This window comes from Hyaena hyaena, unplaced genomic scaffold (assembly GCF_003009895.1).
Source record: "Hyaena hyaena isolate Hyena2069 unplaced genomic scaffold, ASM300989v1 scaffold_287, whole genome shotgun sequence".
Taxonomy (NCBI): domain Eukaryota; kingdom Metazoa; phylum Chordata; class Mammalia; order Carnivora; family Hyaenidae; genus Hyaena; species Hyaena hyaena.
Window position 1 is genome coordinate 1,559,696 of NW_024080919.1, and position 18,154 is coordinate 1,577,849.

General features: G+C 44.1%; 1 protein-coding gene across 3 annotated transcripts in view; it reads right to left on the reverse strand.

Moving 5' to 3' along the window:
• Window positions 1-252: 252 nt before the first annotated feature.
• Window positions 253-18,154, reverse strand: part of TRIM55 (tripartite motif containing 55) — a 40,629-nt gene continuing 22,727 nt past the window's right edge. The window contains exons 6-10 of one of the 3 annotated variants that reach the window (XM_039246986.1): window positions 18,116-18,138; window positions 17,888-18,012; window positions 16,327-16,598; window positions 14,676-14,963; window positions 253-592 (exon numbers count right to left, since the gene is read on the reverse strand). In XM_039246986.1, the coding sequence (XP_039102917.1) occupies window positions 470-592; window positions 14,676-14,963; window positions 16,327-16,598; window positions 17,888-18,012; window positions 18,116-18,138 (831 nt within the window). In that variant the 3' untranslated portion in view covers window positions 253-469. The remainder of the gene's footprint in view (window positions 593-14,675; window positions 14,964-16,326; window positions 16,599-17,887; window positions 18,013-18,115; window positions 18,139-18,154) is intronic. The other 2 variants (XM_039246987.1, XM_039246988.1) reach the window with 2 other exon arrangements.

An 18,154-nucleotide genomic window follows, 5' to 3' on the forward strand; every position in this document is an offset into this window, starting at 1 on the left:
CCGTATATTGATAAATCAGTCACTTCTGAATTAACACTGAATTTCACTGACCAATTGCATTGGTAAAGAAGAAAGAACAAGAGCTACTTTTATATAATGACAAAAGCCCGTGCCTATTAGAGACAATAGTGTGGTGTACACTTTTCAACACTTGCCACCCGCTACGGACACATGCGCATGTATCACACTTACATACTCTTCATAATGTTTCCCACGCAATACAAGATTCGCATGGGATCAAGTTTCTTTTTTTCCATTGCTTTCAAGCAACTATGCTTTTCAAAATTGTTTTCCCTACGGAAAGTCATCTGGAATTAAAGGGGTTTTTGTTTTGGTTTGGTTTGGTTTTTTGCAGAAATCCTGTTCCGAGGTCCCTTTCATCACCTGCATCCTATTAATTTCATGTAGGTTCCCTGCTGCTGGTGTCCACCTCAGCCAGGCAGACAGACGGCAACAGTTGGAATGAGCATCATTCATTCAGGGAGTTCAACCAGGAGAAGGAGAAGACGTGGCGAGCTGGCTCGGAATCCGCTCCGTTCCCACTTCCCGAAGCTGCAGCCCGTGCCTGGGGGGGCGGGTCCTCAAACCCAGTCTGCAATAGAAGGAAATCTGAATCAGAGGAAGAAGAGCCTCGGCCTTCTGGACTCGTCCAGTCACTTTTCTACTTAGGAGGAAGGATAATAATAATAATTAGTATATAGGACATAATTATTATTAGCGATAGAAAGCAAGCTCAGGCTCTCTTGCTTATGGCCAAGAGCCCTGAAAGTCATTCACACTCATGACCCAAAAGGGGCGGCAGCCCTGCATGCGGTGGAGGGAGGCTCCTGGGAAAGAGGCCAGGCTATTCTTTTTTTTTGTTTTTTTAAGTCTACTTATACATAATTTACTGAGGTGAAAGTGGCATCGAACCAACAGGAATTTGGATTTAGAAAAGCCTGCAGCGCACAACATGATGGCTATAGTTAACACTGCTGCGTGACGTATTTGAAAGTTGGTAAGAGAGTAGATCCTAAGAGTTCTCCTCACAAGGGAAAAAAAAAAAATCCACAAAGGAAAAAAACTTTTTTTTTCCTTTCTGCCATCTATATGAGATGACGGATGTTAACTAAACTTATGGTGGTGACCATTTCGTAATAGATGTAAGTCAAATCACTTATACCTTAAGCTTACGCAGCGCTGTATATTACAGATGTATATGTCAATAGTACAGGTTTTGCAAGCTGCAGGCTTAGTTGTGAGCAATCATGAATGAAAGGACTTTTTTTCTCTAGGCAATAAAATCTAATAACATAAAAATTTATTTTTTGTATAGCCATCTCTTTAAAAGGCACCTATCTTTCATAGATCCAAGACAGAGACAGCTATGATTTTGAAGCAATTGATCAATCTAACCTCATAGGGGAAATTTATTTCTATTGTTTTGAGCTTAAAAAATAACAGTGAAATGGAGGACAGTCATAAAGCAGCCTTGCTGAAATGCAATGTGATGTATAAACTCAAACTCCTTGCATTTAAAGGTGCTCTGACAAACACAGTTCTTCCCAGAACGACTGCAGACGGGCTAATATATTCTGATGACTTCACTGGTAAAATTATCCCACTGGATTAGAATGCGACTGATTTCAAAGCAATGAGGTAGGCGCATGCATTCAACTCAGAAGCCCTGGTGATTTCATGAAGCTGCTGTGAGAATGGACACTAGCTGACATGACAAAGCAGAACTTTGGTAAGTATGCTGTTCTGTTGCCACTTAAAATAGTTTTGAGTGAAAATGAGTACTTTTCCTATACCTTACCAGATTTTACCCTAAATATAGGTTTGGGGGTAACGTTTCAAATTTAGTAAATTTGTCCCAGGTCCTTAGGATTATCCTTCCCACTGCCATGTTGCTCCTCGATAGAAAGTTTCAAAGGGCCGGGGCACCTGGGGGGCTCAGTCAGTTAAGTGTCCAACTTCGGCTCAGGTCAGGATCTCACGGTTCCTGAGTTCAGGTCCCACGTGAGGGTCTGTGCTGTCACCGCAGAGCCTGCTTCAGATCCTCTGCGCCCCCCCCTTCTCTGTCCCTTCTCTGCTCTCTCTCTCTCTCTCTCTTTCAAAAATAAACATTTCAAAAACCTTTAAAAGGGCCATGAAATCATATTAGCTACAGCAGAATAAAACTTAAGCGAGTAGTTTTCCATGAAGAAATAGTTGACCCATCAAGTGAAATTGGGCTTTTGAAAAAAGGCTGCTATTATGTTATTAGATTCTGTTGGTAATGGGTTAGATACCTCGGTGTCCTCGAAGCTGATGTGGAAAAAACAATATCATGGCAGAATTCCATGCCTATTTATGTACATCCAAACTCTTCTCTTCCCCACCGTAGTCACCTTACTCTAATCCGAAAAACAAAACCCATACCAAACTGAAACAAAACAAAAAACAAACAAACAAACAAAAAGCCCCCCAATCCCAGGTTATCTGGGCACATCAATTGATCTGTAAAAGACCTTTTTCTAACCATTTTATAGGCGTGAATACTGACCTCTGCCTAAACAGACAGACCATTTTTATGCTAAACGTGATGATTTGTTTCAAGCCAACATGCTTCTTTTGGCAAGATTCTTGACAACCAAAGGCTGAAACTGCCTTTAGTGCTCAATTGAAGCCAGATACGTCCCCGGACACTTGGCATCGGCGGTATGATACAACTGGGCGCAGTGTCACGTGCGTGCCTTATTTTAGCGTGGGGGCGGCACCCGCAGCCCCTCTACAGAATGCATCCTGCGCCACATGATTCGCTGACTGAACAAAACTACACAGATGCTTTCCTGGTGTTCACTCTGTCACAAGTCCGGTAGCCACATTTAGGAGGGAAAATACTTTCGTAGCTGGCCTGAAGTACGAGTGGGCTCTTTGGCAGCTCGCCAGCGCCCTCAGGCCTCTTCGCAGCTTCCCAGGGGCTCCATGAAGTGCCAGCATCCGCCTTTCCCCCAAACGATCATTGTCGGCTCCACCCATGATCCTGATCCCTTACCATTTCCCTACTTGTGTTCCAGTTCCTCAGCCTATCCGGGTGATAGGAATTTATCTGATAAACTGAATTACAGCTGACACATTAATGGATGATGATGGCCGAATGTAGACCCCTGCCCCACATAGCATGTCTTATCCTGAGGGTTAACTGTGGTAAGCATGGGAGCCACCATGCCAGGCCATTGAAAGGATATCGGGGGCAGTGAGGAGATTTGCCCAGGCCCCCCCACAACGGACCTCCATTTCCTCTCTGCCACTGTGAATGCCAATCACAAATTCCACCTGACAGAAGGATCCGGTTATCACTGCCTGCTAAATGCCAGTCTTGGCCGATTCAAAAGGACCCTTGCGCATTCATAATGAAACTCATTTGCCTTAAAGGAATGTGCATAGAAGGGTTAAAACTAGACTTGAGGCTGCTGAGTGGGCAACCACCCTGTCCCTAGGTGAGGGGACTAGGTGAGGGGCTCAAAGCCAGATGCTGCAAACAGGTGTGAGTGGGATTGCTGAGCTCATGCTTAGAATGCTTGCTCAGAGAGACTAAACTCCAACACTGGCCTGCCCCCTACACGGCATTCCCGAACCGCAGGCCCTCTGACAACTTAAGCGTAATGGATTCCAGACTGGAAAAGAGAATACAGCCAAAAGCCTGAGCCAGGCATCGGTGTCTGCGAAATAAGTGAGGCAAGGTCTGTGAGTCCCAGCCCAGGGTCTAAGCCCTGGAAATCCTGCTGGGCAGGTCTTCCATCATGGACTTTTCTTTCACAGGAATACAGACACTCCTGCTTCATGACCGAGCAACTGGGTTACGTGAAGAAGCACAGAGCTGTGTAAATATAGCACAGTCTCCAGAAGGCTAGAGGAAGAAGAAAAGAGGTACCCTCCAAAAGTTCTATCGAAGGAAAACACCCACGAAAAAGCATTTGTGTTGTTGGGAGGGTCTGTAGCTGTACACACTAAGTAAAGAAATGCGGGGACAGAATTGGTTTGGGGGCCTCATTGTCACTAACTTCCTTTTTGCTGAGGGAAGAACAGAAACCAGAGTAATTTCCTCAGGCCTATGAAACAAGAAGAAATGAAACCCCCTTGCTTTTTCTTAACCCAGAGTAAGATTCACCGTATATACCGTTTGGTGTGTTTTAAAACATGGTTTAGGCATTGATGGGGTCAGAGTGGGGAACAGGAAGAAGCTAAAACATTGGTCTCCCAGCCCGGCCCAGACTTAAAGCCAGCATTCTTCTCAGATACGGACCCGCGGATTGTATGCTCAGCATAGACTGTGTGTTCTCACCCTTTCTGAAAAAACTGAATTACAAAGAACTGCTGGTTAGACCATTAATTCCTAGCAGTCAGGAGCTTCCGTGCGTGGTGGTAGATAAATAGGCCAAACAGGCTCTCTTCAGGAGCCGCGGGAGGTGGATAGAATTATGCCCAGTTTATGGATGAGAAATCTCAGGCTCAGGAAGGTTGAGGCACTTGCTCAAAGTAAGTCTAAGGAGAGAGCTGCGAGTCATTCACGTAAGTGACCGAACATCGGAAGAGAAGAGCTGGTGCTGCTGAGCACGTGAGGCCGGGGAGGGCCCAGCTCCACTCGGAAGTCGGGCTGGGAGCCGCAGTAGGTGCGCGTAAGGGACCTAAGGGACCGGGGCGCGGTCCCCGCCGAGCGCCCGGCCACAGCCGGGGGGCCTTCTTCACGCTAATTTGCCTCCGTCACCACCCGGGTGAGGTGGGGATTCACTCGCGTGTCCTAGATGCGGGCTTGGCAGACACTACACTGCAAGCTCACACTCTGTGGCCGGGGGCGGGGGGGGGGTGTCCCTGGGCCCTAAACCCCAGCCGTCCTGTGACCCTGAGGAAGTCACGCATCGTCTGTGATCGTCCACTGGAAAACGGGTACGTTTCACCGTTCCTCCTTTCCAGGACTGTCCTGAGCTACTGAGAGGGCCTCTGTGAAGGACTCTGCAAACGGTATAGCAACGGGCACACGCTACTGACAGCCTTGCCTCGCGGCGTTGGGTTTTCAGGTGCATTAATGTTGGTGGATGAATTCTTTCCTTTGTGGGTTGCATTGGGAGAAAAGGCATTTCATGGAGTCCATTGAGATATGCAAATAAAGACAGAAAAGATCCACAGGATGTACAACACTAACAAGGGTCTTAAGGTTAAATCCGAATAATAAACAGTTTTCAAACACAGGAAGCAAAACTCAGCTAGCTGTGTGGTAGCAGCTCCCCCGAGGCTCTGCCTGGCGCCCGCTTACTGTTTTCATGGCACCGCGATGCCGCAGGTGCAGGCTGCCCGGGGGAAGGAATTCATTACACTGCTCACAAGCAATTTATATTATATTCCCCTCTTTAAAATGGATACATCCATTTTAGCTTCCTATTAAAGTAAACTTTACCAGGGATGCTATTTGATCCTGACAAGTACAGCCTACAGGTTTAGCGTAGGTTTGATTTTTTTTTTTTTTTTTGTCCTTCTAGAAAAGCCCCCAAATTGACAGTGATTAGAATGTCACTTTTCCAAAAGGAAGAAAAAAATGTCCGGAGAAAGAATTGCAGCTGTAGGATACAAATGAAAAAACATTAATAATGTTTATGTAATGGTCTCTCCTGTAGCTTCTTCTATGTAAAATGACTGCATTTTATTATAATAACTTCTTATAATTGCCAGGTTTATGAAATCCTGGACAGTGTTATGCAGTAGATGTAGGCCAGTCCTGAGCACTGATCAATTTTCTCTCTATTTTTACCAAGCTTAAATTCCAGCACAGTTAGGGCGCTGGCATATCAGCGATTTGTAAGCTCGAATCTCCTAATTTGTAAAACACAAGCAGACGCTCTCAGTAGGGATTTCTGTTTGAAAATAATTTGACACCTTGAATCCCTCAAATTTAGAGAACATAGTTGAATTTGCATTCATTTCAGTTTGTTTTGGAAAATTAAATGGATCATTTCAAAGAACACAGGACCTGCAGTCACGCTCACGGGAAATCATGTTCTGGGTCCCCTGCTTTATTTTTTAAATTGTTGTCTAATACTTTGTGAGATTAATCTCACTCACAAAACCAGCCTCCCAGCGCTCGGGCCTCCAGCAGGCCTCACCTCCCAGTCTCAAGTTAGACTTTGCCCTTGAAATCAGGATGAGTGGTTTGATCTCAAAGGTCATTTGCATGAACGTGATTGTATCTTTCGGCCTGTGACACTGCGGAGACCCAGCGCTCCACCGGCTGCTTTTCCTTGGAACTCGGGCCTCTTGCTCAGCCTGGTGGAGGAAAATATGAATATTTTCAAGGAGACTGAATTTGGGGATGATGAAAAATTTGATAAGGTCTCAGATTTGGGGACACGTGCTGGTTTCTGAGAGCCTAGGAAATGAACATTCAAGAAGGGGAAAGACGGCTGGCCCTGCCTGTCTGTTTAACCATTTAAACCATAGTGGGTTTTTTCTTCCATCCTCTCTCTCTCTTTCTTCCTTCCTTCCTCCTTTCCTCCCTTTCTCCTTTCCCTCCATTTCCTTTCCTCTCCTCTCCTCTTCTCTCCTTTCTCTTTCCTTTTTACCCCCTTTCCCCTCCCCCCCACTCTCTCTCTCTCTCTCTCTCTCTCTCTCTCTCTCTCATGAAATGTTTTTTTCTTTTTCTCTGGGAGCACCTTTGTAACCTCATAGGACAACACTTACAGTGCCTGGGTTGGGAACTAAGATGGTACGGGCTGGGGCTCCTTGGTGACCCTTTCCCACTGGCCTTGACTTCCACACATCCTTTTTGCTATTTTAGACTAAATAGCCCAATGTGGTTCTGAGGTTCTGTGTCTGAGCTCATGATATGCTAGATAGGAAGAATCTGGAAACACCTGAGATAGTAGAAGGGACCATGTGCACCTGCTTGTTAACACTTGGCTTGGGAATCTTGGACTTCTTAGCAAGAAGGCAGCTTGGTGCTGGAAGTCCGTGGCCCATGACACGGTGGCCTCTGAAGTTCTGTAAAATCTGGTTTAGGTAAGATAAGGAGTGAATTAGGGCATAAGTGTCTCATGAAAATATACAGAGACATTAGCTTATAAAGCAATTTATATCAGAACTAAAAATAGGGTACCACAGACCAGTGATGACGAGTCATTGAATCACTAAGCTCAGCCTAGTGACTGAAAAGCATTAGGAACCTCAGCTCTCTCAGCTCTTGCTGTGCTTGGCCCTGGGGCATGGCTTGGAGAGGAAGGGGAGACCGGCTTGTTGATTTTGAGCTATGAGGACTTCCCCACTGCCAGACACTTGAAACACCTTAAGGATTGTCAGCACCTTTTTCATTCAGGCTTTCCACACCTGTCTTCTAACTTTGCTAATCTACTTTAAAAGATAGTGCATGTGTATGAGAACCTTCTTTATACCCATTAAAGCAGGTAGACACACACCCACAAGAGAGAGAGAGAAAAGAATTTTGTTTAACACTTACCTTGGGATGTGTTCTTCAAGGAAATATAACAATGCTAAATGTGAATGCACCTAAACAAAGCTTCAAAATGCATGAGGCAAAAGTGAAGAATTGCAAAGATAAATAGACAAACCCACAGTTATAATAAGAGACCTTTGACTTCTTCTCTCAGCAATTGATGAAAGAAGTCAACAGAAAAAATCAGTAAGGATATCAGAACTTGATCAACTGACCTAACTGACCTTTATAGAACACACACCTAACAACAATCAAAAATACAGTGTTTTCAAGTGCGCTTGGAACATTCAGCAAGATAGATCATATTCTGGGCCATAAAATCTTAAGCTTCTTACATTTAAATCTTAAATTTAAAAGGATTGAGATCACATAAAGGGTATTGTCTGTACACAACAGAATCAAACCAGAAATCAAACAGAAGGGTGTCTGGGAAAATCTCCAAATATCTAGAAAATAAACACTACTCATCTAAATAACTCAGGGATCAAAGAACAAATCCCAAGGTAAATTAGAAAACATTTTGAATTAAATGAAAATACAACATATCAAATCTTGTGGGATGCAGCTAGAACAGTGATTAGAAAAAAAGTTATAGCATTAAATGCTTATATTAGAAAGTAAGAAAGATTTCAGATCAGTAACTTTTCACCCTAAGAAACTGGGAAGAGAAGAGAAAATCAAACCAAAGTAAGTGTAAAGATAAAAATAATAAAGAGCAGAAATGAATGTAATAGAAAATAGACCAAAAAAAAAAAAAACAAAAAACACAACCCATAGAGAAAACCAATAAAGCCAAATAAAACCAATAAAGTGGAGGACTTACATTACCTGATTTAATTTTGTTTGTTTGTTCATTTATTTTTGAGAGAGGTAGCACAAGGAGGGGACGAGCAAAGAGAAGGAGACACAGAATCCAGAGCAGGCTCCAGGCTCAAAGCATGACACGGGGCTCAAACTTTCAAACCACAAGATCATGACCTGAGCTGAAGTCAGATGCGTAACCAACTGATCCACCCAGGTACCCCTTATATTACCTGATTTAGAGACTTCTATAAAGTACCATAGTCAAGAACATGTGGTATTGGCAGAGGGACAAAGATACAGATCAGTGGTTCAAAATAGATGGTCTACAAGTAGACCTGAACATATATGGTCATTTGAACTTCTACAAAGTCATTAAGGTAGTTCACCGGGGGAAAAAGATAGCCTTATTAATAAATAGTGCTGGAATAAACAAATATCTATATAGAAAATAAGCAAAGAAAATACAAAAACTTGATCCTTACCCCACAGTACAGAAAAGTAACTTAAAATGATCTTAGATCTAAGAGCTGAAACTATAAAGATTCTAGAAGAAAATGTGAGAGAAAATCCTTGTGATTTTTGAGTTAGGTAAAGATTTCATAAGACACAGAAAACACAAAGCATAAAGGGAAAAATGAAAAATTGAACTTTATCAAAACTAAAAATGTTTGTTCTTCAAAATACACTTAAGAACATGAAAAGGCAACACACCTACTGGGAGAAAATATTTGCAAACCACGTCTGATAAGGGAGTTTTATCCAAAGTAACAAAGAACTTTTATAACTCTCTAATAAGATAAGCAATCCAAAGAACGTGGGCAGATACTTCATCAAAGAAAATATTAAAATGACTTAGAAGCAGATGAAAAGATGCTAAACATCATTAGTCATTGGGAAAATACAAATTAAAACTATGGCCATACACATCCAGTAGAATGGCTACCATGTAAAAGATCGACACAGTACCAGCTGGGATGGAGGGAGGGGGTTGACTGCAAAGCACATGAGGGCACTTCTGGGAGAGATGGAAATATTCTACATCGTAATGTGGTAGTGGCATTATAAGGCTACGTATTTGTCAAAAGCGGTTGATCGTACAGCGTAACACTTAAAATCGGTGAATCTTTAAACCACGTATCTTTAATATCTTCATTCATGTAGTATTCTGTGACTTCCTGTACTGTGTACATACTAAGAATTTACTACACTGGGCAATGAGGTCTGTACGTGTCTTTAGATGGACTTCAGAAAGAGGTAAGTGCAGCTGTGGAAACATGCAGCTGAAGGGGTGCTTCGGGAGAGATTTGGAAAACAGTTTGGGAAATGGACATTTATGTAAGAGCTTCAAGGCAAGACATATTCTGAGAAATGCACCAGGCTGTTTCACTGAGAACCTGTTATTGTCGTCACTCAGCATGGTTTGTGTCAGGCCTGAGTCCATAACCCTCCCAATGGAAACATCCTGAGACAACTTATAAAGTTTTCAGTACTAAATTTCTCACTCTCTAATATGTAAGTAGATGAATCTTTTCATTGAGTAGTCGCTTCCTTTTCTCAGTAGGAAAATAAAAGTAAATAAGAGTAAACGCTCAGATCAGTGCAGAGAGGTGGCAGGTAGGTAAAAAGGAACCTTTTTACTAACTTCATCGATCTTTCCAGTGCCCGGGACTTAGCAGAATTTCTACCCAACTTGTTTGTCTGTTTTCAGGCTTGAGAAATGGAATGTGAAAAGTAGATATTCTATTCTTAAAAAAACAAATATTTATAACATAGTAAAACTTTTAGGTTCTCTTAAAACTGTAACTTCAGACTCTGGTGAAATATATGAGTTGTGGTTCTTTATAGAGGCAGAAATGATAGAGATTTTAATGTCAAAGTCCCTGGCTCCGAAGCAGTTGACTCTCACTGGGGTGCGAGGGGGGAGGATGGGAGGTCCTCTGACCTTGACTGAGCAGCTGCCAGGTTGACCCACCAAACAGGAAGACATTTCTCTGGAAACCCCTGTCCCCTGAGCGGCTCCCGTTAAGCAGTTTGGACAGAGTCCTCCACACAAGGCTGCTGAGCCTCACCGGGAAGGACGGGGAGCGTGGAGGGTCTTTCAGTGTTGTTGCTCCCACTTCTAGAAGAATCCAACTGCCACGTCTATTCCCGATAAACTACTCAATTGTCTGTGGGTATGGACGGTGGGAGTGGTCCCTGTGTTAACACCCTGAGGTAATTTGCATGAAAGTTGTGTGGGAAGAGGAAGGGCAATGGAGGGAAGCAGATTTGACCCTGAAATGGCCACAAGGAGGCGCGCCTGGGAGATGAGGCTCACGGAGACTGCTTTCCACGGGCGGCTGACCTGCCTTCTTCCCACCTTATTATTGCCCTGTCGTCTAAGATTGACTAGAGTGGATGTCACTTTTTCAAACTAAATTTAAAAATCAACACATAAAGTAAATCAAATATTATTTCTGCCAAACCGTTTTTTCTTTGATGGAGCATACAGCCTAGAAAGGTGGAGACTTAGGGGGCAATTTTGCAGTTCATGCGTAGGGGCTTTGCACAGCGACCTCTTTCACAGGGGTTCCTGGGAGACATCGGATGTCACGGGGCTCAAAGTGCATCCTGCAGAAGAATGTCTCTTCTGTGAGATTCAGTTTTGCCACAAGGCTGAATCCAAACCTTGTTGAGAAAAAAAATTTTTCAAGAACGATAGTGGGGAAGGCAGCAGTGCTCCTCTGATCCTCACCACTGGTGGAGACTGCTGGTGCCTGGGTTTTGCCATGAGCAGTTTCGAATACATAATCTGCCTAAGTGATTAGGTGAAGAGAGAAGGTAAACGGGTTAAAGTAGTGGGGCGCCTGGATGGCTCAGTCAGTTGAGCATCCGACTTTGACTCAGGTCCTGATCTCGTGGTTCATGGGTTCAGGCCTTGCGTTGGGCTCTGTGCTGACAGCTCAGAGCTCGGAGCCTGCTTCGGATTCTGTGTCTCCCTCTCTCCCTGCCCCTTCCCAGCTCATGCTCTGTCTCTCAAGAATAAATAAACATAAAAAAATAAACAGGATAAAGTAGAGATTGTATGGTACCAGAAATTTCAGGCAGCAAAAGCAAAGGCGGGTTTCACTGTGTGGATGGCTATGAAGAAAGCACATGGGAACAGAACATTTGCCTTCTTAAAAGTTTGAAGGTGACTGAAGTGAGTTTACAGATCAGCGGGTGGGCCCGAGATGCTTCTGAGATTCTAAGGCAACATTATTCCCTGACATAATAAAGAGAGGTGAGACCACCAGTGAATCAAGAACTTTTGTATCGCATCCTAAATGTCCAGGGAAAGACTAATGAATGATAAAGTGTGAAATCCCAATAAGCTAACTTTGCATTGGACAAATACTAGTCTAGTGAGTTGGATACTGAGGTGTTGAAAGTAAATCAGGCCGCGAAAAAGACAGAGGCCAGCAATCTGATACTATGGTGAGATCTCTATCGACCTGTCCATGTTTTTTTCAGTACTGAACACCTCTCACCCTACGCCACTGCTCTCCCATCTGCCTTACCCTTATCTTATGGTCATGTGAGTATGATGGTGCACAACACGGGCTCAGTGGACGGCAGACGAGAAGCATGACTCTCCCCCTGCAGCCTCAGAGAAGCATTACAAGAATGTATGGCAACAAAGCCCAAAACCTGAATTCTCAGAATGTGAACTGAACTCTTCAGACAATTATTCAGATCCACAGTTAGTCAGGATATTCCAATAAAATATGGAGTTTCCTCTCTCCCCACCTGCCCCACTGAGTCCATGGCCAATACTTGTCTCCACTGCTCTTCACCACAAATAACGAGCAGGCTATAAAGACGAGGAACATTCTAGGGTACAAGGTGTCTGCCTATTAGACATTGGGGGCAGATCCTATTCACACATAGTTGCAGACATGGCAGGGACCCATGGAGATTCTACTGTCATTGCTGAGCAGACAGCTAATGAGGCAGAAAGGAGCTATGATGGGAGCTTCCAGAAGAGTCAATGTCAACGCAGGAAAAAGTCAATGAGCCAGAAATAGCTGAGGGCTTTCAGCACCAGTCACCCTGAATTTCTTCTGAGCTACAGGCACAGGGAGCTGGGCCTCAGGTCCGGCGGGGTTATTTACTCAAAAGTATGTGAAGTTTGAATCTTTAAATATTGTTAAACTGAGAATATTCAAAAGGCTATTAAAGAAGTAACATGTCTGTCCCTAAGCAAATCTTTTGACAGTAATTAAGAAAATGCTTGACTTTGGGAAACGTGTCTCCAAAATAAAGGCTGTTTGCTTTATGACTCTTCTTTGGTTCTCCTTCCTTGTGTCTGGTAGATGAACATTGCTCTTCCTGCTTTCTATTCATTCGGATCTGACCTGGCTGAAATCCCCGTGATGCTGCTGCACCCAGGATATCTTCCTCTCAGAGCTCTCCTCTCTCAGGAAAGATTGCAGAGTCTAAGGCTTCCAAGAGAACTGAGAGGTCACCTGGCCCACCTTCCCACCAGTGCAAGAATTGCCTGTGTACCTTTGACAGGAGTCATCCAGCCGCCTCCTGGGCGCCTCTGATGTAAGCAAGTGAAACGCAGCTTCCTAATCTGTGGAAACCCTGTATATTCCTGAATAAATCCTTTGCGGGTTTATCTTCCCTCTACTTTAAGAGCAATGAATCCTCACGGCATTATTGACAACTTTTGAAACTGGCCTGTCCTAATGGCCGCTTGGGAGGGTCCACTCATACTGGATTACTGAATAATTGCCCACTGAGTCACTATTCTGAGTCAGGATTTGCCCCTCCATGCAGGATTAGATAGATAATGGAGCCATTACCCCTCAGGAAGGCACCTTGAGATGATTGCATTGTAGAGAGTTTGAAGCCATGACAGTGATCTAGAACTTGGATCAAATTTTTAGATGGCTGAGCCTCAAAGTTGGGGAGAAATTTATCTCTGAGCCTATAGAGTAGGAACATTATGGAAGAAACTACATGAGATGTTAGTTAAGGGAAAAGAAAATATTTCCTACCCATTAAAGTAAAAATCAAGCACTGAATCTGACGCCAGATGTAGTGAAGTATAAGAAAAGCCAAAAGCGCTAGGCAGATTGCTAACTCCTGTGAGAAAACAAGAAGAAAGCTTCACTGATATTATCACAAATAATGGTTTTCAACATCATTTAGATGGATTTTGCATTTTGGTTTGGAGCCCTATTACATGCTCCTATTATGGGGATATTTCACACGCTTTTCAGAAAACAGCTCTTCCTGACTCAGCTTCCACTAAATATGTAAGAAAGCCAATTAACTTTCTAGAAATAAAATTCCCATAAATTTTCTAGAAAACATTATACTCCAGTTTTTAACCTAAAAACTACCTCAAGATGTTTCCTCACACCAAACAATTATTTTTGTCATTTTTCACTTGTGAAAATAAATATATGACCCAAGCATGTTACTTTTAGTTTTCCAAACATTTCCTTTTTTTTAACCTCATGAAATTAAGGTTCACCTGAGCAGATACAGTCAAGACAATAAGTAATTTTCTGATTTTTTTGAAAAATGCAGTTTGTTGTTCATAATCCCCTGATGACCCAGGAGCATGGGAACAGAGTACGTTTTTGACATCCCTTGTCTGGGCGACACTCACATCCACACATCATTTAAGAATGTTCATGGCCATAGAGCGACCATGAGCATTCTTCCTTGTAAAGAAATTGCAGAATATTTCTTCTGGGGAATCTTTGAGCCATGCAAACATCTAACTCTTATAGGAAAAAGACATGGCCTTCAAAGTATAAGAAGAAATAAAAAGGTAGTAAGTGACCCTTAAAAAAAACCCAAATGTAGGAAACCTGTGCTTTTCTGTTCCCAGCAGCACATGTTTAGGAAGCACTGGTTTAATCAAGCAAGACTGTCTTAGTCTAGCCATAGCCAGCACACTCCCAGGATCCATGAATTAACCAGAGGTTATTTTCCAGAGCAGACTTAGAAGTCAGTTCAAACGTGCTCCTTCGGGGTTGCTGGGAATGACACAAAAGCAGGTGATTAGTGTTTAGAAGCCCCAGGAGGACACAGGAAAGGCTGAGCAAGGGCGAGTGGCCTTTGCCGAGGGGCACCAGTCACTGCAGACAAAGCCGCTTTCAACTGCATGCTTAAGGGCCAGGCTTGCGTGGACCCCTCCCCTGGGAGGCCAGGTGTGAGGTCACATGTGGGTAGAGTGAAGTCAGTTTTTTTTCTTTTTGGTTTTCCAAGGCATAAAAAACAAGCCAAAATTGGGGAATGAGTTGTTTCTGTGTTTCTCCCAAGGCCATGGTTTCTGTCGCTTTGGAAGCCCCTCTTTCTGGCTGTGAGTCCAGCAGGACGCTGGGCGGCAGGGGAGTCACTCAGACACGAGAGCGTCGACACTAACCTGAGAAGTGGCTGCAGGTGCGCCAGTGTCCTTACCACTCACTGCCGCCCCCTCTCTGGCTGCAGCGTCTGCCACTTCTGCCTTCCGCACATTCGAATCCTCAGAACCAGGAGGCCCTATGTGTCCCAGACTTTCGCTCCCTGGGGTGGAAGGTGGGTTGGTGGTGGCTTTCCGGGTTTGGCCTTTATACCAACTAGGGTAAAACAAGGGAGCCGCAGTGTCCGTCGCTGCAGGGACTGGAGTCTCAGACTCTGTAGTCTGCTGAGAGCCAGTGGGCACAACCTCCCCCTTAATCAGGACAGATGAATTCAAACGTAAAAAAAAAAAGAAGAAGAAGAAGAAGAAGAAAATGCAATCGACTTTAGTTCCCTCTGGGCTTGAAAACCGTGAGCTCTCTGTGCAGTGCCTGATTTGGCTCATGCTTTGGTTCATCCCACCCTCTGCAAGCGCTAAGGGAAGGAGAGCTGACGCACTCCTCTCTCTGGGCACCTTCCTGGGCCTTCTCTTTCCTGGGCTTGTCTTTCTCTAGACGGCAGCCTGGGCAGACAGACGGCGGACAACTAGAATGGAGGTTGCTTATAAAATATTGGATATAGGAGAAAGGTCAAACTATTGGCCACAATTAATTTTTTGACAGTCTTGGTGGGCTCCCCAAACCTCTTTCCAAAAATCCCAAATTGATCTTATTGATCAAATCCAACTCTTGGTGAGTTACCGCACCTCTTTCAAATTCAGTGCAATTCAATTTCAAGATTCTAAGGAACCATGAACAGGATTCCAGCCTGGTTTCCTATGGAGACCGAGCATAGAATATAATCCTATAATTCAGAGTTTCCCCTCTGAGGTTTTGTTTCTATAGATAATTTCAATCCATTTTGAAAGCAGGTGCAAAACCGAGGTTCCTTTTGATGAATCTACATTCCCCACAAGCTCCACAGGTTGAGACCTCTCTACTGACGGTGTCAGGAAGTCGACACAAAAACTTGAAAACTGGACAGTGACATCTTAGAAGCTAAGAGTCAGCCAATCAGATACAGAATTTGGGATGAGTTATCTCCTAAGAAAATTTTGCAACAATTGTTAACGCATAATCTCATCAAACGGCAGATGCATAGAAAACTGTACATCATTTGCTTGCCCACTTAATGACAGATGTATTTCAGGGTAAGCGACAGGGACATAAACTAGCATGGCTTCTCCGTTTACTTCCTTCATTATCTACAGAAAATTCAAAGCTCCAAAGGGACATTCATTTTTATTTCTCACCTCAGATTGTGTATCACCCTCTACCCCCCTCTCTATTCAGAGCAGACCCGCTTGGCATGACACTGGCTGCGTGTGAACTAACATGTTACTTACATACCCCTCCCCCACGCACACACAGTTGCCAAAGATTGCCTCAGATTCGAGTGTGCTACTGGTGGGAAAATCACGTTAAACTAGGTCTCGCCAACCAGTTACGTACAACAATACGGAGCTGCTGAATCGTCTAGAGGACTTTCCCAGGCACTGACTGCGCTGACTCTCTTGTCTTCCACATGCAAACGTCTGGCCCGTAGTCCCTTGTTCTTAAGGCAGAAGAAACTGCTTAGGCTATTGAGCAAGGAGGCGCACCTGTGGGTCCTGCGGGAAGGCGCTTGTGGGCGGTTACCTGTGTCGCTGGGGCGTCTGCAGCAGGTGGGAGGGCTGGGGGGGGGTCCGAAGAGGAGACCGGAGGCGCCTGCGGGGCCGCCTGGAGCCCGGGGGCCAGCTGCGAGGGCCCCGAGGCCTTCTCTGCACTGTCATCCTCTCCTGAGGACTCTGTTCGAACACTTTCTGCCTCTTCCACGTGTACTTGCTCTCCTTCTCCTCCTCCTTCCTCTGCGTCTCCTCCTCCTCCTCCGTCTCCTTCTTCTTCTTCTTCTTCACCTCCCTCTTCCTCTTCTGGTAAGGTAACGTGTTTTAAAAATCATTATAACTACCACTGCAGCTATGAAATCAATTAAGGGCCGTTCCTTCCAGCCCAGATTAAGGTCAGGGCTAGGGAAGTCTCCATCAGACGCTGCGCTGTGCCCCAGGTATGTCACGCTGGGGCTTGTGCTTCCCGTTAACTGTGGGCAGGAGGAATGTGAGGGCGGGCCCATTCCCCACCACCCCCTTGTTGCCCTCTCCGGTACAAAGCGCGTCCTCACTCCCACTGGGCACCGTTCACCTGACCCCTCCCCGCCCAGAGCCTGCTCCCTTTTATATCATCCTCTGTCATATCTGCAAGCTCCTGAGGACTGGGATTGTCACTTACGTATCTCTGGGAAATGGAAATGCCACCGTGTTCCCTATCTCAGAACACAGCATACATACAATACCCTTGTCTTACTTTACTTTCTTACCTCCTCTGTTATGCTGACTTTTGCCACAGTCGATGCCATGACTCTTTTCCTAACATATTGATCTTAATATTCCCTGAGACAGTATTAAGGAGATACAATATTAAGTAATTATTTCAAAAAGATTCGCCATGAAGATTTACTTCTAAAGTTACATCTGTACACACTAATACAGTTTCATGGCATTACCAGAGGTCTAGCCAAGGAGTCTTGTGACCCAGATGGGCTGGGATGAATCAAGACAATCAAAGTTCTGATCAGCTCCAAGGTTATTTTCCTCTTTTCAATTATTTCATGAGAACAAGTTTCCAGGAGGGTCTCTGGTCCAAATGGTAGAGGTGCATTTATAACTCATGAAATACAGCTGTTCGCATAGAGCCGGTTTTATTTCTATGTGTGGCTTATTCTATGACTCATTCTATTCTTACCTTCTATTGTTTGGTTAAGTGGATGTGCTACAATATCTATCCAAATGTCGTCTACATTTTATTTTTATCTCATCCTTACCCTCGCACTTGATGACACTTCACATCATTGTGGTTAACACCTTGTGTAGGGTTGATGTTGAGACATCAGCATCACCATCAATTATTAAGTATTTGACTACCCAGAGTCAAACGCCCAGTAATGGCATTATAATAGGCACTGTGATGTGCAGAGCCAAATAAATACTGTCAACCAGCTCTATGAACCTGTAATGAAATAGAGTTTCACACTGGATTATGATCCTTGTATAATTGTCGACATCCATTCTGGAGGTGGTTCTGAATCCCCCTTTTCTCCTGCTGAATCCATCTGCAGCTTTCACACACCTGCAACTTTGGCCAAATGGTCACAAGAATAACAAACCTCTGTAAAAATCAATTTCGCGTATTATTTTTTCTTCTCTATTGAGGTTGACTGCGAAGTGGTTCATGTTCTCATAACCATGTTCTATTTTCTCCATCTGAAATGCCTTCGATGCCTCAGAAATTCTGCAACAAAGACAAGTTGCCACTTTTTGTCATCGTTTGACGTTTGATAGCCTTGGGTAAAAATGAAAAGTACGCATTTTTCCATAAAATGAAAATTACTTACTTTTGTAACAGGGTTTTGGCATTCTGTGAAAGCAAACAA